Below are 24,650 nucleotides of genomic sequence, written 5' to 3'. Positions count from 1 at the left end.
CAAACCTGAAGTAGGAACATCTGTAATCCCAATACTCTTATGGTGTCTTAGTTATTTTTCTGTTGCTGATGAGCGACACCATGACCCAGGAGACTTAGAAAAGAAAGCATTTAGTTGGGGGCTTGATTGCAGTTTCAGAGGATGAGTACACAGCCTTCATGGTTGGTAGTGTGGCAGCAGGCAAGCAGGCATGGTGCTGGAGCCATAGCTGAGAGCTTATGCCTAATTCACAAGCTGGAAGTAGAGAGACAGAGACTGGTCCTGGCATGAGCTTTTGAAACCTCGAAGTCCACCTCCAGTGACACATCTTCTCTGAAAAGACCACACCTCCCAATCCTTCTCCAAACAGTTCCACCAACTAGGGACCAGATTTTCAAATATATGAGCCTATAGGGGCCATTCTCACTCAAATCACCACATAGGGAGAGGTGGGAGGTGCAGAAGAATCCCTGGAAGTTTGTTGGTTAGCTAGCCTAGTGTATGCAGTGGCAGCACAATGAGACACCTGTCTCAAGCAAGGTGGAAAGAAGGGCCAGTGCTCAAGGTTGAACTCTGATGGCCATAAATACATAGTGGAACATGTACACCTGCTTTCACACACAGCAAAGCACACACCACATACACGATACACTCAAAAAACCTAAAGAACAAGAGAGAGAGAGAGAGAGAGAGAGAGAGAGAGAGAGAGAGAGAGAGAGAGAGAGAGAGAGAGAGAGAGAGAGAGAAACTATTGTTTGATTTTATTAATTTGGACTCTCTTCCATCCCTCTAATCAAAATTGTTTTTTAAGTATTTCCTCTTCTGATAGAGACAACCAGCTTAATAAAAACTTCAATTCACTAAAGTTGGTAGTCGACTGACCATTTAGAGGATAGTCTATACCTGGATATTCCTATTACTTAGGAAATCTATATGCTGTAACAAAGAGCCCCCAAATTTCAGTTCCTTTATCCTTAGTGTTTGCCTCTTTATGCAAGAGTTTTACAGTAGCGTGCCCATTTTTCTGACTGCCATGGACTTCTTCAACTGGCACCCCAGGCATAAGGTTATCCCTCTCCGCCTACTAGCCTTTTAAAGGTCTTGGGGGCACCTTCAGTATTCACCTACAAGTGGGAAGAGAGCGGAGGTGGAGGATTGTGAGGAAGTTTGAGTGTGCTAGCAACTACAATCACTTCTACCAGTGACCTGTTGACAATGCAGCCACTTCGCTCCACCTAATTTCAAGAGCAATTTGTATAATGTATAAGCCTAATGTATAGGAAAGGAAAATGGGTTTGAAAGAACCTTTTCCCTCCTACGTGTTAGTATGTCATGAATAGAATTTTAAATTCAAAACTACAATGATCACAAAAAAATAAGATTATTTCTATTTTTTAATGTGTTCGCCTTACTGGATTTTTATTTCTTGTAGGTAATGGTTGATGAATCCCTTTTGTCTGATGACCCTGATTCATATGTGACATTGACAGTCGTCCGGTCCCCAGGAGGAAAAGGAGCTGTCCTACTTCATTGGGCTATAGATGAGAAGGCCAAAGATGATCTCAGTCCTTTGAGTGGGACACTTCATTTTGATGAGGTACTGCCAGGCTCTCAGTTCCTGTAACTCTTTTCTTCTTTTTATAGAACACTGTGGTATTGTTTATGAATTCACATGCTAGTGTTCAGTATTTCTTTTTTTTTTAATTCATGTGCATTGAGAGGAAATGGGAGAAGACAAAGAAAAATGGAGGGAGAAGGAAGGAGAGGTATCAGATTGCAGAATCCAGACCCTGTCTCTGTAACACAGTCCAAAGTGACTTTCTGTCACATTCCCTGACTGCCTGAAAAGGTCGAGTCAGTAGACAAACCAAATGTCTGGGTGTCATCCCTAATGCCAACACTTCTGCAGCCATTCCATACATTTTATCACTGAGTCTCATTTTCTGTTTTCTTTCCTTTTTTTTAAAGATTTATTTATTTATTATGTATATAGAAGAGGGTGCCAGATCTCATTACCATGTGGTTGCTGGGAATTGAACTCAGGACCTCTGGAAGAGCAGTCAGTGCTCTTAACCTCTGAGCCATCTCTCCAGCCCCTTATTTTCTTTTAAATTTGCTTTTTTACTATCCTAAGTGTGCAGAACTTTCACAATGAGTCAAAAGATTGACAGTGAACAGTCTTTAAGACAATGCCAAATCTACAAACATCTAGCCAACATATTAAGTGCACACAATAGCCAGATCATCTCAAGGGGAATCTCTTAGATTAGATTTTTAAAGCCATTGGCCCTTAGATAACATGGCTGAGATAATGTCCTAAGTATCTGCTATGGAGATGTGGGTTAGGGCCACACTCAAGAGGAATGGCTCTGCCCTGGCCAGGGCTGTCTGTCTGTCTGCTTACCATCTGCCTTCTGCCCATTCCTGCCGCCCTTGCGCCCTTTGGTTAGCAGTGCACCCAAGAGTGCTCACGGGTGTTCCTGTCCTCTTGTGCCTTTCCCTTAGCTGAGCGATTCTGAAGAACAGATTTTAGGGTGTGCTGTGAGAAGAGAACTAGTCCTCAAGGGAAAGAAAGAGGAGAGGGAAGGAAGTGTACTGGGGATGGAATTGGATTTTGGAGATGATGGGGACACATGCATTCTAACCTCTCTCCCCTCTGCATCTGAGAGGGCAATGCAGCATTGGTTACACACTTTGGATTAGCTGACAGCTTGTCCCCTTTCACGTCAGGTCTTTGCCTCCACCTCACAGTGTGCGGCTTCATGGAGATTGGTTTTGCAACCGCAGCTTCAAGACTGCAAGAATATTTGTGGTAGCATTTGTTAAAATAACCAATAATAAATAATCAATTAGATGAACATAAATGTGTAGCTATAATCCGTGGACCCTCCATAGTAATCAAAAGACCAACAGAATCCACCGAGGGAAGCACAGATGGCACTGGCAGCCTAGTATACCAAAGGGAAATGCAGAAGTGGAGGATGCACCTAACAGAATGACGGGAGGGGCAGCTTTGAAAAGCAAGAGTGAAATGGAGAGAGAAAAGGAAACGAGGAGAACATAAACTAAAGGCTGTGTGCTCTCCAGGAGAGCTAGGGCTATAGACAAATGCAGGGTGAATGTAAGCTGTGTCTAGGGGTACAAGAAAAACATTTATTGACACATAAAGTGAGTAATATTTGTGACTTACCATTAAAGATAAAAATACCTATCAGGAAAATGTAAAGTATCTAGGAATATGTTCAGTAGGAGACAAGCAAGACGTACGTGAAAATAGAGAAAAACAAAGCATTAACCTTGCAGATAAATGATAACTACAGCCTGTAACAGAAACCCCGGCTTCTGGACAGAGATGCCAGATTCTCATGGGTTAGGCCTCTGCTGTTGCCTCGAGGCAGATTGCCAACCAGGTAGGCACCACCACCCTGACATTGATGAAGCCAGGAGCTTTTTCAGAGGTCGTAGGCAGCAGCCCTCCCAAGGACTGTCAATCATGGCTATGAAATGGTCTCCTTTGCATGTAGCACACTGTTGTGTGCAGTCAGCCCTGTGACCTTGGTCTCTTTGGGATGTGAACACTTAGCTTGACAAGTTTGGATTTTCAATGCTGGAAATTTTTCAATAAATTTAAGAGTTGTGCTATTTTTTCACCTTTCCCCCTCAAGAAACTAAAATAAAATTTGTAGTTAGAGATAATTTTTATATTGCAATTCTTCCTTCATATAATTCCTAACTGTATGTGACAAAAATGAATTCTTAAGCAGTTCATATAAGTTCAAAAATCTTATTTTTCTAATGAGAACATTTAAGATTTGATTTTGTTACTGTTTTTTTTGAAACTGTCTTTCTCTTGTTCAAATGCTGTAGACTGAGTCCCAAAAGACTGTGACATTGCATACACTTCAGGCCAGTGCACTGGGGGAGGACAGGCGCTTCACCATTGAGCTGAGTGCGGCTGATGAGATAGAGATATCTCCAATGAAAGGTAAGAAAAACTCACATAGTTTTTGAAATTAAAAGTACCCAAAATAAGTAGTTACAAAGGTAGGCAATGCTCGATTTTAGAATTTTTTAAAATGTGCTTCAGTGTAAATATACATTTTTATCTACATTATAGACAAAGTTTTAAAGATTAAAATTATAATACAATACTTGCAATTTTATGGATCAAAGATAATATACCACTAGGGTTTTTTGTTTGTTTTAAAAGAAAACTGTTCATTATAGTGATGCTTATAAAATAAAATATGTCAGCTACATGATTAAACAGTAGTAAGCTGTTAAATGTCACTATACATTGTAGCAGAAAAATTCTTCACTACACTAAAATAAAGAACAATTAATTTTTAATTTAAAATTTATGACTAAAAATTGTGTGTATGTATGTTCATGTGGGTTTGTGCATGGGAGTACAGGTGTGTATGCAGGCCAGAAGAATTGAATCTCACCGGGACTGCAGTTACCTTGAGTTACGAGCTGCCCTACATTTGGCGCCTCCGAGCTGGAGTTTACAGTGTTTGGTCTTGCTTGTTCTGGATTCTGGGACTGAGACACTCTTAACTTCTAGATCACCTCTCCTCTCCCAAGAATTCTTAATTACACAGATAATTGCTGTGTTATGAAACTGGACTACATAGCAATATGCTCAATATAATTCCATTTTGTTACCTTTTTATATTAGATGAATTTTGAATTATTAACCTTGAAATGCTGATAGTGATGCTTGATTGCCTATAATTTTAATTTATTTATAGCAATCATATAATGCATAATTTTAAAAATTACCACACAAAGTTTGATTATGATAGTCTATGTCTACACCTTTTTATCTAAAATGAATCACTTGGCTATTTTAATATTTCAAAATTAGGTATCACAATTCTTAGATCTTTATAGAAAAGACAGGTCTTTAATGATTTCATCATGCTATGAATAATATAACAACAAAAAGGATAAGAAAGTTTTAAAATAGAAATTTGCTTATTGTTACACAGTCCTTTTATAACATTGAAACTCCATGCTAAACAAGGCTCTGGGACCACAGTGGATGCTGTTGTCTGGAACATTCTCAGAAGGGTATAGACCCCTGGGATGGCTGGTTACTCTTCCTGTGTATTAGCCCATAGTATTGACCAGCGTGTGAAACAGTCATGTCAAGGCACCATATCCTGCATAAGTTTTAATTAGGTCAGTGAAATCACATTAAAATGTCAGGGCTGATGTTGCATAGGATGTCTCTGCACAAAATAAGAATATATCCATGGGGCTGTAGAAGAATTTCTAAATGGTCTTATTAAATAAAAAAAACATGGAGCCAGATATAAGGATTAAAGCCTGAGAGGGATCAGAGGAATAGGACAGCCTCAAGCTAACCTCACCTCACCAACTCTGCAGCTTCCAAGTGCAAGTGACTTCCTGTCTACCCACGCCTATATGCCTTGATGTTCTGCCATCTGATTTGCTCTCTGTCCAGCTACATCACTTCCTTTTCCTGCCTAGCTCTGTCACTTCCTGTCTGTCTGTACAGACCTTCAGACCTCCACGGTTAACTAGTGTTGGAATTTAAGGCGTGTGCCACTACACCTGGCTCTGTTTCCAGTGTGGCTTTGAACTCACAGAGATCCAGACAGATCCCTGCCTCCCAAGTGATAGGATTAAAGGGATGTGCTACCATTGTCTGACTTCTTTGTTTACTTATAATGGCTTGTTTTTCCTCTGATCTCCAGGCAAGCTTTGTTTATTAAAGCACACATAAAATATCACATTTCAGCACAAATAAAATATCACCACATGAGGCAAGGTAAACATTATCAACATAAACAAACTTTGACTGTATTTATGTTTCATTGTGGCATCCTTCTAGATGATAAATCACTCTTAGTTTCATTAAGCCATTGCAAGGAATGCAAATGTACAATAATCTGTTTATGGTTTTTGATTTTGTTTCCCATGGAACTCCAATGTGTGCTTCTGGAAACAATCTTTGTCAAATTATGGCTAAGTTGTTGTATGTATTCTCAAATTATTAGATAGTTTAGTTTACCTTGAAATAATAATAACTAATCAGCTTTGTGACTAGTAGTCAGGAAATTAAAAATTTAAAAAAAAAGGTCCTAAAGAATTCTTACTTTGGCCACAGAGGCCACTGATAAAGCCACACAGCTAACAGCAAAGGATGAATACTGCAGGAGTCAGTTCATGCCCATGGTAGAAGAGAGCTTGCTTACCATGCAGCCAACAGCAAAGGATGAATACTGCAGGAGTCAGTTCATGCCCATGGTAGAAGAGAGCTTGCTTACCATGCAGCCAACAGCAAAGGATGAATACTGCAGGAGTCAGTTCATGCCCATGGTAGAGGAGAGCTTGATTACCATGCAGTATGAGTAGGATTTTTGCCAAGCTTCTCCTGGCTGCTTTTGCAAGTGTGATTATGGGAAAGTCTGAAAAAGCTCCGGTACCTCAGTGTGCTTTGCTACCCTCTTGGTGGAAGGCAGGTAACAGCGCCTACCTGCCATTATTGACATTTGAGTTTAACTGGTTAGTGTGTGTGCATGCATACATGTTTGCATCAAATTGTGCTATGTGATATTAAACTCAGGCAGTGCATCAATAATCATTCGAGGAGATAAGGGTGCATCAGAAGTTGGGATTGCTTCATCATCTAGACACATCATTATTGGGGAACCCTCAGCAACATATAATGGCACTGGCATCATCAGGTGAGGATTTTATGATTTTTTTCTTTGTTTTATTTAAATGGCCTAGAGCAGGGGTTCTCAATTTGTGGGTCCAGATCTCTTTGGGGGTTGCATATCAGATATCCTGCTTATCAGATATTTATATTACAATTCAAAGCAGTAACCAAATTACATTTATAAAGTAGCAACAAAATTAAATTTATGGTTGAGAGTCACCACAACATGAGAAACTGTATTAAAGGGTCACAGCATGAAGTAGGTTGAGAGCTACTGCCTAGAGTACCATTCCCAACTGTTCATAATACTCACTGTCACATTACATACTGGCAAGCATTGTGTGGAGAACAAACTTCAGGCAGAAACTAAAAACTGTACTCACGCTGTCTTGATGCGAGGTCACAAGTGACCTTGCTCTCACTTAGGGGTGAGCCGCATAGCTCACAACCAAGAGAGTTCATGGGGGTAAAATTAGACAGCCCCGCTCTGTCACTGCATACATGAGGACTTAGTTCCTCTATAAAGGTGGAAAGTATGCAACTTTTATCCCAATACTTGCACATATCTCTGTGAATGTGAAGCCAGCCTGGTCTACATATCTAATTTCCATGCCAGATAGGGCTACATAGTGAGATCCTATCTCCAAAAAATTCCAAATGTAGAAAAGATATGATAAATCAAAACAAAATTGCATTTATTTTAGGAGTAAACATATAGATTTATTAGTCAAAAGGTTTGCTTCATGTATTATTGGGATGAAAATAAGGTAAATTCACTTAACTTTATTAATATCTACAGAGCAAACATTTGAAAAATTTAGTAGCAAACCATGACTTAAGCAAAAATGTAAGACTTAACTTTTTCAATACAGCACAGCACAGCTACAAGGTTAAACATTCTGTATTAGATCAGGAAGAGTACCAAGATGCACAGTCTCCTCCTGTCAGGCCCTTTTCTAAGGGTATGAATTAGTTCAATAATATCAAAGTATAACACATGTTGTATAAGGATATTAAAGATGAAAATGTCCAATTATAAATGGGGAAGCTTTATGAATGGAAAATCTAGAAAATTCAGCCCATGACATCATTAACCTGTTAATTGATTAAGATTACTAGACAACAGGCCTATATGTAAGATTCTGCTGCATTTCCAGATAATACAATTACTAGAAAACCATTTCAAGTGAAAGTATTAGGAGCCTGTGCTTCTCCAGGCAGAGCCTGGCACGTAACTAAACCAGCATGATTGTGGGCAGGTTTGTCTCCCCACATTTCCCACGGAGGAATGAAGCAGCAGTGGCTTGGCTGGGTTGGCCTGGGGATTTGGCAACTGTCTGAATTCCATCTCTGGTATGGACTTCATTCTTTTCTACGAGTCTGCACGTGTTCTGTTCTTCAGAGGACTCATTAGGCTGTTCATCATCTATGTAGATGTTAAATCAAATCCATGAATGCCATTTCTATCTCCTTAAACCTCCAAGTTTAGTGCTCATTTTTGTCACTGTTTTTGTTGAGGTAGTGAAATGCTAGCTTAGGAATTCTGACATTACTATCTTCCAATTCTAAGACTTTTGCCTCCTTTACCATTGATTGGTAAGGTTATTTAAAGGCATAAGATTCTTGAGATAGTCAAAATTGGTTTAAAGGCACAGAAACTGTTTAGGACATATCATTAATTAAAAATGTACTAAATATATATCCATGTACTGTTGTAGCCTTGTTCGTGGCCCAGGGGTCTCAGGGGAGATCACGGTGCACTGGAGGATATTTCCTCCTTCCATGGGGGAGTTTGTTGAAACGTCAGGACAGCTGACAATTCAGGACGGACAGTCTGAAGCTACTGTAGTAATTCAGGTACCAGTGTGATTGCCTTCTGTCAGCATGCATGCGTGCGTGCGTCGTGTGTGTGTGTGTGTGTGTGTGTGTGTGTGTATGTGTGTGTGTGTAATTGGAGGGAGGTATAGACTAATTTCTAAACAGTCTTATTAAATAAGAAACACAGAGCCAAATACAGAGGTAATAGCCAAAGAGATCAGAGAAATAGCAAAGAGCCACGACTGCTTTATCTTACTACCTCACCACCATTGCTTCCCCAGAGAGAGCTTCTTCCCATCTAACTTGTGTTTTTATTGTCTTCCTGTTCTGCCTTCTCATTGACTCTAAGCCCAGCCACAAGACTTCCTTGTCACTGCCTGTCTGTACAGACCTCCAGGTCTCTGTGGTTGGTACTGGGATTAAAGGCTCCTGTCACCACACTTGGCTGTGTCCTTGACCACACAGAGACTCTGCCTGCCATGTGATCGGATTAAGGGCGTGTGCAACCACCGCCTGCCTGACTGCTGTTTATGGCTATGTGATCTCTGATCTCCAGGCAAACTTTATTTATTAACATACAAATAAAATCACATTTCAGCACAATTAAAATATCACCACATGGAGGCTACAGAATCTATGGCTGTTTCTATGGACAGGACACTTCTTTACATTTTACACATTCTTCTGTGAATGGCTTTTATTTTTATTTTTTTAACTTCTCCAGGCTTTGGATGATGACATCCCTGAGGAGAAGTGTTCCTATGAGTTTCGGCTCACTGGAATCAGTGAGGGTGGAGTGCTGAATGAAGCCAGCATCACCGCCGACATCACCATGGTGGCCAGTGATGACCCCTATGGGCGGTTCTCATTTTCACACCAGCAGCTTCGAGTCTCAGAAGCAGCAGAGAGGGTATGGTGTGGACTACTTCAGCTCTAACTGTTCCTTTGGTTTTTAGTGTGCTGAGCAGTCTCTAAAAGGCATTTCCTTTTCGTTCCTTTTCTAAAGCGTTTCGCCCTAGTGGATTAGTTCCTTCCTAGTATCACTATTATAACATGTAATTTCTATAATTGTATAGAGTTCATTTTAATTCCAACATAATCCCAGTAAATAGACTCTTTCATTAGCGATGATTTGTTCAGTGAATTAAACATTCACATTAAACAGGTAAGCAATTTTCTCCTAGGTTGATGTCACAGTTGTCCGCTCAGGTGGCTCTTTTGGACGTGTGCGAGTCTGGTGTGAGACTGAGAGCAGGACGGCCGAGGCGGGCCGGGACTTTGTTCCCATGTCAGGGGAGCTCGTCTTTGAAACCAGAGAGAGGGCGAGAAGTCTGCACGTTGAAATCCTTGACGACAACCTTCCTGAAGGCCCCGAGGAATTTGCTCTTGCCATTACAAAAGTGGAACTCCAGGGAAGGTAAAGGCCAGGAAATGAGGGTGTGTGAGGAGAAAGAAAGAGGGGAGACGCCGGGTCAGGACTGAACAAAGAAATTAGGACAGACTACAACTTTCATAATTCTCTGAACTTGATCCCCCTGCTTCCGTGCTGAGAGAGCACGGTCCTGTCATGTGCATCCGTCCCGCAGAGCCAGGGAACTGATGATGGTGTGGCGTCTCTCCGTTCCTGTGGAGGAGTTAGCCTGACTGTTTCCTAGGGAGTGGTCATCTGGGGGGGTGGGGGGGGCAAGAATTCCCTCCCCCTCTCTGGACCCATGAACGAGTGCGAGTGGGAGGCAGTTCTCCTTGGTCTACTGAAGTCTGTACTGTCTTCTCGGTGGGTAAATGAGATAGATCCTTGAGATAGCAGCTTAAACTGGAACAAAATTGAATGGTCGTTGACAAAACTGGTTCTTCAAAAATGAAGAATCAGAATCCACCATATTGAGGCTTGTTCCTTCCCTGGAGCGGCGTGACCGGCAGAGTAGGAGGCTTTACTAGCACAGTGAACTGCTCTCGCTTGAATCCCTGAGTCTACGCAGGGTGCAGGAGGGGACCCTTTCCCAGAATAATGCATGAATTCAGAGAAGCCTGCAAGTTTTCTTAGACATTAAAATATATGTTCATTTGTTACACATTGTCTTAAGAGTTTCTGTTGCTGCAATGAAACACCATGACCAAAAAGCAAGTTGGGGAGAAAAGGATTTATTTGGCTTATATTCCATATCATTTATCATTGAAGAAAGTCAGGAACTCCCACAGGTCAGGAACCTGGAGGCAGGAGCTGATGCAGGGACCATGGAGAAGTGCTGCTTACTGGCTTGTTTCCCATTGCTTGCTCAGCCTGCTTTCTTCTAGAACCCAGGACCACTAGCCAGGGATGGCACCACCCACCATGGACTTCATCCTCCCTTAGCAAATCACTAATTGAGAAAATGCCTGGCAGTTGGATCTCATGGAGGCATTTCCTCAACTGAGGCTCCTTGCTCTCTGATGACTCCAACTTGTATCAAGTTGACACAGAAGCAGCCAGTACACATATAAATATCACGCTTCAAATTTTTCCCAACTCAGTATTTCACTCAGAAACTTGGGTAGAGTATGCATTATCTTACCCTAGAGAGGTGAAACTGTGTTTTGAGTTCTCATAAACATCAAGAAATGATTGAGTATCTGACCATGGCAGTTAAGTTCCTCGCCTTGCTCAGTCTTGCTTAGGTGAATGCAGTTTGGGAGAATTAGCTACCACCTCTGCTAGCATGTTCGCGTCGTTGATTAACTAGGACTTGTAGATTTTTGCCTTCTTGTCCTCTCTTTCAGTTACAAATTTCCACGTGAATTCTGGGAAACAGTTTTTGCTTGCAGATAATTACCAGGCTTCCTTTGATATGAAAAAGAAGCAATAGAATTAAATGTTTCCTGTTTTGCCTCTTGCCTAGAGACCTACTGCTTTGGTAGGTCTTATGGTAACCTACCAGTCCACAGGGATCTCAGGATGCTGATTAGGGGAATTACTCCTCTCTTTTAATGTTATAACCTTTGGTTCTCCAGGCTTGCTTCACACACGATCTTATTTACAGCTTTCAATCCTTCTAGGTATGAATATCACATAAGAATTTTAGAATTGAAGGAAGGATTGGAATTGTTTAGTATCTTTTAATAAACTCTTTTACTTTAGGAATTGAAATGCTATAGGGACCTGAAAGTCAAAGCTTATTGAAGGCAGTGACATCAGTCTGAAAAAGTCTTTTGCAGAAATCTGTTGTTATCCAAGTAAGCGGAGGACTGGATTGAAGGATATTGATCACAATTAAATTATATTTCCTTATAGTCTTATTATCTTTATTTTGTCCAAACTTGTAATTTTATATTAGACTTTGTTTCATGTAAGCACCAATACTTGGAAGCAACATAAAAACCCTGCTTCACACAAGATAGCCTTAGTATCAGGGATATTTATGGCCAGTACAGTGCTGGGGTGGAGCATTTGCCAGATTCATGAGGCTGTAGGTTCACTGTGCAGTACTTCAGCATAAACGAAGCAGGATAATACTTACTAGAGCTAGGGCACAGGGCCTAGAAAGACCATGTGTTCTTGCTACACAGGGGTATGTTTGTTATTTTATTTTGTTGTTTTAATTTCTGTTTCCTATGACTTTGCAAGAGGGTATGATTTTACCATCCAAGAGAATGGACTTCAGATAGATCAACCTCCTGAAATTGGAAACATCTCCATTGTTCACATCATAATAATGAAAAATGATAATGCAGAGGGCATCATTGAATTTGATCCAAAGTACACTGCCATCTCAGGTAAGCTTAGCTGGGTGTCCTAATGGTCACAACATTTTCTGAATTACACAGGAATCTGAATTCTAATGTGCATTTTTGTCTGATCACAAAAATATCTCTACATTAAGAAAGTTATTTTCAGTTACTTTTAGGTAGTCTTTAGTCTCTTGGTATTTTGTAAAGCCAAATGGTTACTTGATCTAGAAAAAATTGATGTTTAAACTTTAAGGATGATTAAAATAGGTCTGCTTACAGCCTTGTTAAGGGTCTGGGAAGATGGCTAAGTGTCTTAGATTTCTATTGCCAAGATGAAACACCATGGCCAGAACAGCTGGAGGAGGAACGGGTTTATTTCATCTTCTAACTTACCGTCCACCATCCAGGAGTCAGGGCGGAAACTCAAGGCAGAAACCTGGAGGGAGGAGCTGACCAGAGTCATGGGAACTCGGCTTGCTGGCTTGCTCCTCCTGGCTTACTCAGTTTGCATTCTTATACTACTCGGACCACCTGCCCAGGGGTGACAACCCTCAAGATGCTTGGGACCCTAACACATATATCGTTGATCAAGATAGCACCCCACAGAGTTGCCTCCAGGCCAGTCTCATGGAGAGATCTTTTCAGTGAATCTCTCTTCCCAGGAATGTCTGGGTTGTGCCAAGTTGACAAGAACCAAAGGACACACACTGCTCTTGCAAAGGACGGGATTTTCGTTTTCCCACATCCACATCTGCCTACTCAGAACTGCCAGTAATTCCAGCTCCAGGGGAATCTAATGCCCTCTTCTGGCCTCTGGGGAACTTGCACATTCAAAGACACATGAATGAAAATTAAGTAAATTGTAAAATGTTTTTTAAAGAAAACTTGTTGAATTTATGTGAATTTAATTTTATGTGGTCATAGCTTAGTATCTGCTTTCTTTCTAGTGAATAGTCACCATTGAAATGAACATCTTCCTGTACTGTAGCTCCAGGTAGTATCTGGGTCTTGAGCTTGTCTTCAGTTCCTACCAGGCTTGCCTAGTGTCACAGTTCCCCGTGACTGTGCAATCAGAAAACAGAATCCTTGGCTATATCCTTTCTAGGCAGAAAGAGAGGACTACCTTTCTAGGATATTGTTTTATTCAAAGGTAGAATATAAACATAATTTAAAGTAAGCTGGCTCACGCCTTTAATCCTAGCACTCAGAAGGCAGAGGCAGGCAGATTTCTGTGAGTTCAAGGCTAGCCTGAACTACAGAGCGAGTTCCAGGACAGCCAGGGCTACACAAAGAAATTCTGTCTCAAGAAACAATGTATATTAAATTATATCTATATAATTTAAAAATAAACAAATCACTTTGTTTATGCAAATAACTTATTGGCTTCATTGCCTCTACCCAGATCTTTGTTTAGCTGTCTTGAAAGTTCAACAGAACTGCCTTCTGCATCCTTTCTGAGGACGTTGGATAAGCCATAGCTTATCACATAAACCGTTTTGTTGAGTTTCAGCCCATGACTGGTGAAGTGATGCTGTGTGTTTGCATCAAGAAAAAAGATGATATTTTTCTATTTGCTCATTTCTCATTAATTCATTGTTTTGGGGAGAAGTTTAAATAATGAATACTTTTAAGTTTAAGATTTGAATTTGAATTTTTAAATTGAAATTAAACATTAATATCGATATTTTCTAGGATTAAAAATGTAATAGTCTGTATGTGTGGATTTAAAATTTTTTATACAAGGGCTATTGAGATAGCCTAGTGGGTAAATGAATTTGCTGTCAAATGTGACAAGCTGGAATCAATCCTGGAAACCCAGCTGGTGGAGGAAGAGATCTGACCTCTAAGCACCACATGTGTGCTGTGTATGCATACATATACACACTAGTACACATACACACACACACACACACATACACACACACATACACACACACAATATATATGTGAAAAATACTCCATGATATAAATATCATAAGGCTCCCTTATGTGCACTATTTGTACTTCAGCTAAATATGTAGAAGTATCCAGAATATACAGAACCTTTTATACACAACCTGTGCTTATCTACCACTGTCTTAAGCAAGCATCTCTTATTTTTACATAGCATGAAGAGGAAGAATGCCCATACTAATGATTGCTTACATTATAAAAAAATTAATCACTCTAAATTTCAACATCTAGTAAACTATATTCTTCATTAAAAGATATGAGTGACAAAACTTTCACTAATTTTTAAAACTTTCATAATTTAACTTATGAATTGTGCAAAACAGGAGTGAGGACTGGTTTGAATAGCCTAGTCCAGTCTAGCTGTATCATGTAGAAGTTAATTGCTTTTTCTAATAACCCAGCTAATTCTACATTCCTGTTATAGTGGAGGAAGACGCCCTCATGATCACAATCCCAGTGTTGCGGCTTCGCGGGACTTATGGACATGTGTCAGCTGACTTCAGGCTCCGGGGTTACTCTGCGGTTCCAGGAGCCTATGTCCTGCAGGGTAGCTCAGTCGCCTTTCAGCATGGGCAGGACCTGAGCTTTATAAATGTCTCCATCGCCGATGATAATGAAAGGTTAGTCAGACGGGGCACAGAGTGGGCATCCACGAAGCATGGGTACCAGGGTCTAACTTTTAGTCATGTTTGCACTGATGATGAACGTTCCTGCTGAGAAACAACACTTGAGAGAGATCAAGGGGACCAGGAAGGAAGATGGCACCGTGGTTGTATACCTCGTTTTCCCCCTCAGATTAAAAGAAAATTCTATTCTCTACGTGGTCTGGTACAGATGTGGCAGCATCTTTGTGTCCACATTCTGAAGCCTTCCACAGTTAAGCAGTCTGGGATGTGAGAGCTGCATGTGGAGTCTGCGTTTGTGCCGAACACCCTCTCCATGCTGTGTGCCTGCTGTGCCTTGAATATGTATGGCCAATTTGGAAAATGACTAGCTGTTGGGATTTACAAGCATTTTAATATGTGTAGACTCACAGGCTGCTCCTTCTGGCCATGCAGGGGATTTGAGGAGCAGTTTGAAATTCTGCTCACTGGAGTGACTGGTGGAGCAGTCCTTGGGCACCACCTAGTGAGCAAAATCACAATTACCAGAAGGGACTCTCCATTTGGCGTCGTAAGATTTCTCAACCAAAGCAAAATTTCTATTCCTAACCCCAACTCTACAATGGTTTTACACTTGGTGCTGGAGCGGACTGGAAGACTCTTGGGAGAGATTCAGGTAGAGTCATTCTTCCTGTGATGTTAAAAGTAATTCTGATGTGTTATATATGATGTTGGATTTTCTGTTCCCCAGATGTGCTCAACTGTCTGTCTGTCTATCTATCTATCTATCTATCTATCTATCTATCTATCTATCTATCTATCTATCTATCTATCTATCTATAGTATTTACTAATTGCATTGTAAGTGTTAAGTGGCTTCTAAGACTGATGAAGTCTATAGAAGTGTATAAGCCATACCTCTGTTTTTAGGAATTCTTAGCAGCAAATTAGGCAGTGAATGAACGATTCTGATAAACATCAGTCAGTTCAGTAGGTGAGAACATGTTTGGAAATGACATGATCTCTGTTTTCACAGTGCTCACTTGGTTAAACTTGAATAGTAGCAAACATTTTTTTTTAACAAAAGCATGATTGTGGTGAATTCTGTTTATAATGTTGGGATACATGGGCTGAGTTACCTGGATTATCTAATGTGCAATGGTTTGGGAAACAGGAATAATGGATCCTGCAGAGAAATAAGCCTGACCTGTTGGTATGAGAAGTCCACATGGTTGGGGGCTTAATGAAAGGCTCAGGTCATTGATCACATAGGACCTAGGACTGATCCAGGGCCAGTTCAAGACATTATCACAAGTGGGAAGAGCATGCCATTAAGGAAGACTTAGCCAGAGAATATGTGGCCCTGTTTTCACTGACATAGCTCACTTTTAGCTGTCACGTGAAAGCTGGATTGTCAAGAAGTCAGTCATGCATGATGGAGATTGAGAGGACAAGATGTGGACAGTTTCTTGGGTTAAAGATGGAGACTGAAGAAGAGAGAAATCGTGGATGACTCCTAGAAGCAGCTGGACTGTGGTACCAGCCTTATGAAATTTCATAGCTGGAGTAAATACTTAAGAATTCTACTTTTGCACATGTTAATTTCAGATCCTGTTGGACAAGTCCCTGGAGGGTCACAAAGGCTGAGTCTGCTTGTTGTTAGGTGACCAGGGATGACAAGGCATGGTAGGTGTTTGTGTAGGGAGCTGCTGACCCCACGAGCCTGTGATATAGCTAGCTTGTGAGGAATATAGAGCTGAGCTATGGGCTCCTGCCTTACAGGGATCAGAGGAAAGAAGGCTGGAAATAAAGAGGGAAGGAACCTGGGAAGGTGAGAGTCCTGTAAGCATCATGTGAGGCAAGAAAGAAGAGGCATGGTGTTTCCAGAGGGAGAGGGTAGTCCAGTGCTGCTGAAGTAGAAAGTGATAAGCGAAAAGAACCCTGTGGTCTTTTCCCTCTAGAGGATATAAAAACTATACAAATTAGAATTATAGAAACCTAAAGCTATGTTTGCTATAACCCAAATACTACTTTATGATCAAACATATGAACACTTGTATTCATTTTTACAATGGGAATTTAACTGTATGCAGAAAAATCTGCACAAGGCAGAATTTTCAGTCTTGGTGTCTTATTCTAGCATGTTCTGATTGGCAGGATCCAAGCACATACTGGAAAGTGTTGGACTAATAACTTTACCCATATTTGTGTGTTTGTAACATAAATACTTAAAATACACTTTTGTTTATCTGTGATTATTACAAATTACTAGGTACGATTTTTCATCTTTTTTTGAAAATACTATTTTCAGCACAGATAAACCAGGAATTAGCCCAATGTATCCTAGAATAGTTTCATATCTGTGTACTCTTTGTAATAGCACATTACCGCAAAAATCCCTTGCTTAAAATTGATCATCTTTACTGAAATTCAATACGCCTTGCAGGTGAGCTGGGAGATCGTAGGGCCCAATTCCCAGGAAGCCTTACCACCACAGAATGGAGACATTGAGGACCCTGTGAGTGGGACAGTCTCATTCGGAGAGGGAGAAGGCGGGGTGAGAACCATCGTTCTTACCATTTGTCCTCACGAGGAAACTGAAGCTGAAGAGACTTTCATTGTTCAGCTGAAGCCTTCAAAAGACGCGAAGTTAGACCCCAGAGCAAAAGCTGTTGCAATAACAGTAAGTCTGAATGCCTTCACTGAGAAAGTTTGGGATTTAATGGATTTATCAGAAAGTTTTTTCTATTGCTTGAGACACGCTAATGCGGAATTGAAATACTAAAACCTTTAGAAGGTGCTGGGGATGTGGTTCAGTTTGTGTACTGCTTGCCTAGCATGCATGAAACCCAGGGTTTGAGCCTAGCATTCCAAATACCACCTGTGATATAATCCCAGATACTGAGGAGGTGGAGACAAGGTAAGCCTCTGCTACATAGTGAATTTGAGGCTAGCCTGGTGTACAGAAAACCTTGTCTCAAAACAAACAATAACATGAAGTTTTAGTAATTCTCATAAGTCAAACATTCTTATTTTTATATTAGTTAATTGCATAGCAGCTTCACTATTGACAATTTTTATTAAAATTTTAATAGAATGTTAAAGTACTTATAACTAACATTTTATAAAAAATTTTAGAGAAAATAATTTTAGAGAAACTTTGGATGTGGAGAATATTTGACATTTCTAGAGATGAGATATTTATTATGTTGTGGTAAACAGAGTATCTTGTCATCAAACTTTTTGAAAATTATTAACTCCTTGTGAGTCAGACTAAAGGTTCTTTTCACGTGGCACAGTGGTTGGATCTGACCTGACTTCCATGTCTTTCATAGGAACTACTCAGTCAGCAGAGGGGAAGCTCTGGGGAAAATAATGGCTTCTAAAAACAGTACAGAGAAATGATAGATTTCATTTTTGAAAACACTGTTTGGGGTCTGGATCTCTTAGTGGTTTCCTGAGAAAGAGAACCAAAGGGAAACACACACACACACACACACACACACACACACACACACACGCACACACACACACACACACACACGCACACGCACACACACACACATACACACATGAATGCATGCACACACGCATGCACACACACATGCATGCATACACACACATGCACATTCACATGCATGCACACACACATGCACACAGTACATATATGTAAGCACGCACATTCACACAGGCAAACGTGCATATATATCATGTATGGAGGAAGGGAAGAGAGAGAGGTTGACAGGGAAAGAGAGAGGAGAGGGGAAGGAGGGAAGGAGCAGACGAGGGAGGGATGCATGAATCTGGTGAGTCGACAGAAAACATGAACGAGTTACATGGTATTCCATGTGGCAGGGCCAGGGACGTCAAGCTTGGTTCCTGAGTTCCAATCTTCCCTCTTTACTGTTCCTTCTTCCTGCTGACTGGGTGAGAGCTACCCACATTATTGAGGGTAATATGTTTCATTTAGAACAACTGACTCAAAAGCTAATTGTATCTACAAGTACTTTCATAGAGATTTCTAGAATGGAGTTTCACCAGACAGTTTAACACCATATCCTTGCCTGTGTGGTGTTCAGCATTAAACAGGGTTGGGGCTGGGGAGTATCGCTCAGTGGTGAAACATGCACTGAGCTTGATCCTCAGCATCCGAAGGAACAGCTACTGCCCACAGGGCCTTTGTCTCTGTCTGCTCTGTATCATAGGAAGCATGTAACCGATGCCACGTGGCTAGATGGATGAGGTCTATGGTGAATAAAATGCCGGCATGAAACAATTACCCCTTTGCTTTCTTGGAGTCACCATCTTTAATTGCTTCTATCTTTGGAGAATAAGAACTGATTTGATCTAGACCATAGTCAAGTGTAGTAAGGAAGTTTTTTTTTTTTTTTTTTTTTTTTTTTTTTTTTTTAATATCAAGTGGATAGGTAGGGTTATATTCAAGTACTGCTTCTGTGTAGAATTCCTTCTGGTTATGCTAAGGTTAACATGTTAGATTGTTAACCTGTTAGATTTTGTCATCGTTTTTCTATATTCTATTCACGTCCTGTTAATGTTTGTTAGGTACAAAAGTTTGGTGATCCGAACGGAGTCGTTCAGTTTGCTCCGGAGTCTTTATCTAAGAGGACGTATTCAGAGCCACCACTGTCCGATGGACCCACACTCATTTCCTTCCATGTCACAAGAGCCAGAGGCAGCTCTGGAGAGATCACGGTATTGGCTGTTCTTTGATTTTCCTGAATGAGTATCAGTTTGCCTCACATATGTGATTAAGGGACAGAGAAATCTCATGTTCTAGTTAATTAAAGATTATGCTGACTTGAAATTACTAGGGTTTTCAGAGGAGCAAGAGACTTAGTGCCTTTGCATTCTGTGGTGAGAACCGGCCCAGATGTGCTCTCTAAATTAAATTTGGTACCATGAGCGGAGCCAACCATCTTCATTATTAGGAAGGACTGGGGTTTTTCGTGTTTTCTCGACTCCCCTTCTGAAGCCCCTCAGTGATTTTTGTAAATTGCTTATTATCTTTGTCAAGGCCTTATTTCTCACAGAACGTTTCTATGAAGCAAATGTTTTCTGAAGAACTTTGTCCTGTGTTTGTTGGTGAGTCCTGCTTTGGTGCTCTTGGGAGTTCTGGTGTATGGCTAACAGATAAGGTGGTCTGTTTGCTCAGACTGTCATATGTCTTACACTTCGTGAAATTTCCCTGAACACCTCATCTCTCCTCTGAACTGAAGATTATCTAGGTTTGTTAGTTTTTGAAAGTTTGTGATCTAGTGACAGCACATGTGAAGTAATGATTAATTATTATTATTTTAAATATTATTTTAATAAGAAAACATGAAATAAATAATGAGTTATAAACTTACTTTGAAAACTTTTAGAAACTTTACTGTTAAACTTGCATTCAAGTAAAAAAACATGCCAAAATTAACCCGACCCAAAGTCTGTTTGACTCAATGAACAGTTAAAATAGGCATTAAAAATGGAAGCTTTGGAGCATCACACTAAATATTATACTCTCAGTTTCAACTATATTTTGTGCACCTACCTGTCACCAAAATAAACAACAAGAATCTGTGACAGAATTAGAACTGGAGGAACAATTCGCTGTTTATCTTCTTTCCTAATTAGTGACCATGACCATATTCAGTCCTTCCTCATCCCCCAATAATTAGCATTTCTTGTTTTTTCTTTCATGTTATTCTGTAGCCCCATGTACTTTTGTTTGCATATATGCATATATTATTGGCTAGATTCCACATATGAAAGAAAACGTGTTTTTTTTCCCTTCCTGAGCTTGTGTGGCTTCTCTTGATATTGTACATTCTAAGTTCACCAATTTTCCTGCAAAATTTTAACTTCATTTTCTTTACACACACACACCCCCACCCCCCCCATACACCCACACCCCCCCCACACCAGAATTTCATTATCCAGTCATCTGTTAATAGACAACTAGGTTGATTCCAATTCTTTGCTGCAGTGAACGAGGCAGCAACTTTTAGAAACTTTACTGTTAAACTTGCATGCAAATAAAAACATCCACAAATAAAAATGTAGATGTGCAAGAATCTCAATCTCTACAAGTATCACCTGCCGGTCTCCAGATGTATGTCCAGAAGTGATTTAGGATATATCATATACTTATTGTTGGCCTTGAAATATTGTGTATGGTCCACACACTGATGTATGTGTGGAACTGGCACATTAGAGTTTGCCTGCTTCTTTTCAAATTGTACTCTTATTTTAAAAGCAGGTCAATAGTAAGATTAAAACACACCCTGTCCTTCATATTCTATATGAAAGGAGTTAATGTACTTTCCAAACTAGTATATACTTCCAAGTTTGTCTAAATGTAACAATATATAATTTACATTTCCATTTTGCATGACACAGAGGAAACATAATTGGGAGGTCTCTTGTTCCACATGCCGAGTTATGGAACTACTGATTTTCTTCTTTTCATCCCAGGTGCACTGGGAGCTCGGCAGTGAGTTTGATATCACCGGAGACTTTCTTTTCACCAGTGGACTTTTCCTCATCGCTGATGGAGAGAGTGAAGCAAGCTTCGACGTCCATTTGCTGCCAGATGATGTACCTGAGATACAGGAAGAATATGCTGTCCGGCTTGTTTCTGTAGAGGGCGGTGCAGAACTGGACCTGGAAAAATGCACTGCCTGGTTCTCCGTGTCTGCAAACGACGACCCACACGGTGTATTTGCCCTGTATTCAGATCATCAGTCGGTCCTGATTGGGCAGAACCTCATTAGGTCCATCCAAATTAATGTCACCCGCCTTGCTGGAATGTTCGGTGATGTGGCCGTTAGATTTCGAATACTGTCTGATAATAAAGAAGACCCCATTGCTTCTGAAAACGAAGAGAGACAGCTGGTGATCAAAGATGGCGCCAGACATAAAGTAGACTTGGTGCCTTTGAAGAATCAGGTTTGTAGCACTTCTTCAAATTCCTGAAAGTTCTAGCAGAACTCCCTTGGGAGAGCCCTTGTGTACCTCCTGAGCCATTGACGTGCTTATTTCAGTGTCCAAAGGTGATCAACTGCCTTAGGGGGTGTACTGTCTCAGTGGAAGAAAGGTGAAGCCGTTGGGAGACCCCGAGCAGTTCAGAGACAGCCTGAGCACCAGAGCGATGCTTTCATTTAATCATGCTGGTCTACCCGTGTTAGCTAAAGACGGACTAGAATAGAGAGGTGAGACTTGCCACTTTGTTAAAGGTTCCTCAAGAGATGGCTAGAAGTGGCCGGAAGGTGGGTGGACATGCCCAGTTTTGGGGAGGTTGGAGAAGAATTGAAGAATCGTAGATGACATGACATGTCTTCCATTGTAGATCTATGCCATGAGTCAACCCAGAACTGTGGTAAATGGGAAAGCTTTAACGAGCATGAAGCTACATTTTAACTAGTGCACATCCAGTCTTTTATATTCCTGAAAACAGCAGCTTTCAGAGTTACTTACAATGATGCCAAAAGACGATAGAAAGGAGCCCATGAGACACTAATGGGGAAATATAGTAATTTTCCATTCATGTCATCCACGTTGCATATCAATTTATGATCCATGACAGTTACCCCCTTTACATGATAAACAGCATGACTATTACAAGAATTTGTACTTACTGCATGTCTTAGCAAGGGTTTCTATTAGTGTGAAGAGACACCATGACCACAGCAACTCTTATAAAGGAAAACATTTAATCGAGGCTAGCTTACAATTCCAGAGGTTTAGTTCACTGTCATGGCAGGAAGCATGGCGTCAAGTCAGACATGCTGTTGGAGAAGGAGCAGAGAGTTCTGCTTCCAGATCAGCTGGCGTCAGGAAGAGAAAGTGAGACACTCTAGGCCTGGTTCGAGCGTCTGGGAACTCAAAGCCCACACTCCAGTGACACACTTCCTCCACCAAGGCCTCGCCTCCCCCAACAAAGCCATGCCTCCTGATAGCGCCCCTTCCTATGGGCGCATGGAGACCATTTCTTTCCAACCACCACACCCTGCAGCCTTTTAATCTTTTCCACATCTAGCTCTTTATTTTTGTTGGCGTTTTAATGAATGGGGAAAATTGGGACTTTTGGTTAGACATTGGTTTCACATTGTTCCTGCATTTTTGAAGATCTGTGGGAAACTGATTCACGTATGGCTCTGATTTGTCAATTTTTAAATTCTATATCCCGTGCCTAAAAAAAAAAAAAAAATCAGGACTAGAAGACATAAAAAAATGTGGGAAAATGAGACTCAGGTTAACTTAGCAGGTGTGTGTGTGTGTGTGTGTGTGGGGGGGTTATTTACAGGAGTAGGAATGACTCAAAGACAGCTGCATCGCCAAAGCTGGGAGCCTGGAGCACACTGCTCAGCCTGCAGGCGGCCCCAAGGGTTTCCGAGTGTCCTTTCTAAGTGGCTCAGTTGACCAGAACCTCTTCCAGGAAGATCAGCTGATTCTGCTTCTCCCAGGCAGCTGGTCTACTGGTCTCAGAGTTTCCCCTGCAGCTTGGCTGGTGTACTCTTGGGAAGAAGGGGCCCAAAGAAACTGCTCAGTTTCAGGACCTTCCTAGAGCTATTTTTTCCTTTATAATTTAATTTAATTTTACATATCAGCCACGGATTCCCTTGTTCTCCCCGTCCTGCACCAACCTCCCTGGTCTTCCCACCAGCCCACCCCCCATTCCCATCTCCTCCAGGGCAAAGACTCCCCTGGGGATTGAGTTCAACCTGGTAGACTCAGTCCAGGCAGGTCCAGTCCCCTCCTCCCAGGCCGAGCCAAGTGTCCCTGTATAAGCCCCAGGTTCCAAACAGCCAGCTCATGCACTAAGGACAGGTCTCAGTCCCACTGCCTGGGGGCCTCCCAAACAGTTCAAGCTCATCAACTGTCTCACTTATCCAGAGGGCCTGATCCAGTTGAGGGCCCCTCAGCCATTTGTTCATAGTTCATGTGTTTCCATTAGTTTGGCTATTTGTCCCTGTGCTTTTTCCAATCTTGGTCTCAACAATTCTCGCTCATACAGTCCCTCCTCTTTCTCACCAATTGAACTCCCAGAGCTCCACCTGGGGCCTGGCCATGGATCTCTGCATCCAGTTCCCTCAGTCATTGAATGGGGTTTCTAGCACGACTATTAGGGTGTCTGGCCATCCCATCACCAGAGTAGGTCAGTTCAGGTTGTCTCTCGACCATTGCCAGCAGTCTACTGTGGGGGTATCTTTGTGGATTTCTGTGGGCCTCTCTAGCACTTTGTTTCTTCCTTTTCTCCTATTCTGTGGTCTTATTGTTTACCTTTCTTCTTAAGGAGCTTCCCTGCAGGAGGGAATGTTTCAATCTCAGAGGAAACCCTTAAACAACACATCTCTCCAGATCACCCTGGACCAAGGGCTCAGGGATCAGAGAGGAAGATGTTGGGAATGATTGTGAGAGCCAGAGGTAGTGGAGGACTGCTGTGAAACTGTTTTCTTGATACGACAGAGCCATTGCACACACAAACTCACAGCAACTGTGGGTATATACACACATGATCTAGCCAGTCAGAATCCCAGTGCAGATGGGGGAAGGCATCTAAAGCCCCACAGCTAGCTGAGGAGCTATTGACAATTGCTGGTTACTGGAAGAGGAAGGGTCAGTTTTCTTCACAGTTCTGCACACAGGCTGTCCATACTTCCGTGGAGGATACTACACCATGCATAGATAGACTGGCAGCACTCAGGGGATGATCTTCCAAGGAAGTGTTTGGAGCAAAGTTTTACATGCATGTGAACCTAAAACAGGACTTTCCCCAATGTTCATCTTCTTCCATATCACCTGCAGTGCACATAATTCATTGTTGAAATTTGAGGCTTTAGGTATAAGAGTTCTCACGAACTTCTCTCTGCTCTCCATTGTTGGGTGGAAGGGAGGGCT

At 41.3% G+C, this 24,650-nt stretch overlaps 1 protein-coding gene across 1 annotated transcript in view; it reads left to right on the top strand.

Annotated features, from left to right (window-relative positions):
• The window catches only part of Adgrv1 (adhesion G protein-coupled receptor V1), a 541,812-nt gene that overhangs the window by 187,928 nt on the left and 329,234 nt on the right, over positions 1-24,650 (top strand). Inside the window, exons 59-70 of the mRNA XM_076552019.1 lie at positions 1,412-1,576; positions 3,847-3,964; positions 6,578-6,698; positions 8,392-8,530; positions 9,216-9,401; positions 9,676-9,908; positions 12,093-12,241; positions 14,574-14,769; positions 15,208-15,427; positions 17,197-17,433; positions 19,314-19,463; positions 21,225-21,698. Of these exons, the coding sequence (XP_076408134.1) occupies positions 1,412-1,576; positions 3,847-3,964; positions 6,578-6,698; positions 8,392-8,530; positions 9,216-9,401; positions 9,676-9,908; positions 12,093-12,241; positions 14,574-14,769; positions 15,208-15,427; positions 17,197-17,433; positions 19,314-19,463; positions 21,225-21,698 (2,388 nt within the window). The remainder of the gene's footprint in view (positions 1-1,411; positions 1,577-3,846; positions 3,965-6,577; positions 6,699-8,391; positions 8,531-9,215; positions 9,402-9,675; positions 9,909-12,092; positions 12,242-14,573; positions 14,770-15,207; positions 15,428-17,196; positions 17,434-19,313; positions 19,464-21,224; positions 21,699-24,650) is intronic.

The sequence above is a fragment of the Peromyscus maniculatus genome, chromosome 15 (genome assembly GCF_049852395.1).
Source record: "Peromyscus maniculatus bairdii isolate BWxNUB_F1_BW_parent chromosome 15, HU_Pman_BW_mat_3.1, whole genome shotgun sequence".
In the NCBI taxonomy this organism is placed as follows: Eukaryota; Metazoa; Chordata; class Mammalia; order Rodentia; family Cricetidae; genus Peromyscus; species Peromyscus maniculatus.
This window is presented reverse-complemented; position numbering and strand designations above follow the sequence as displayed.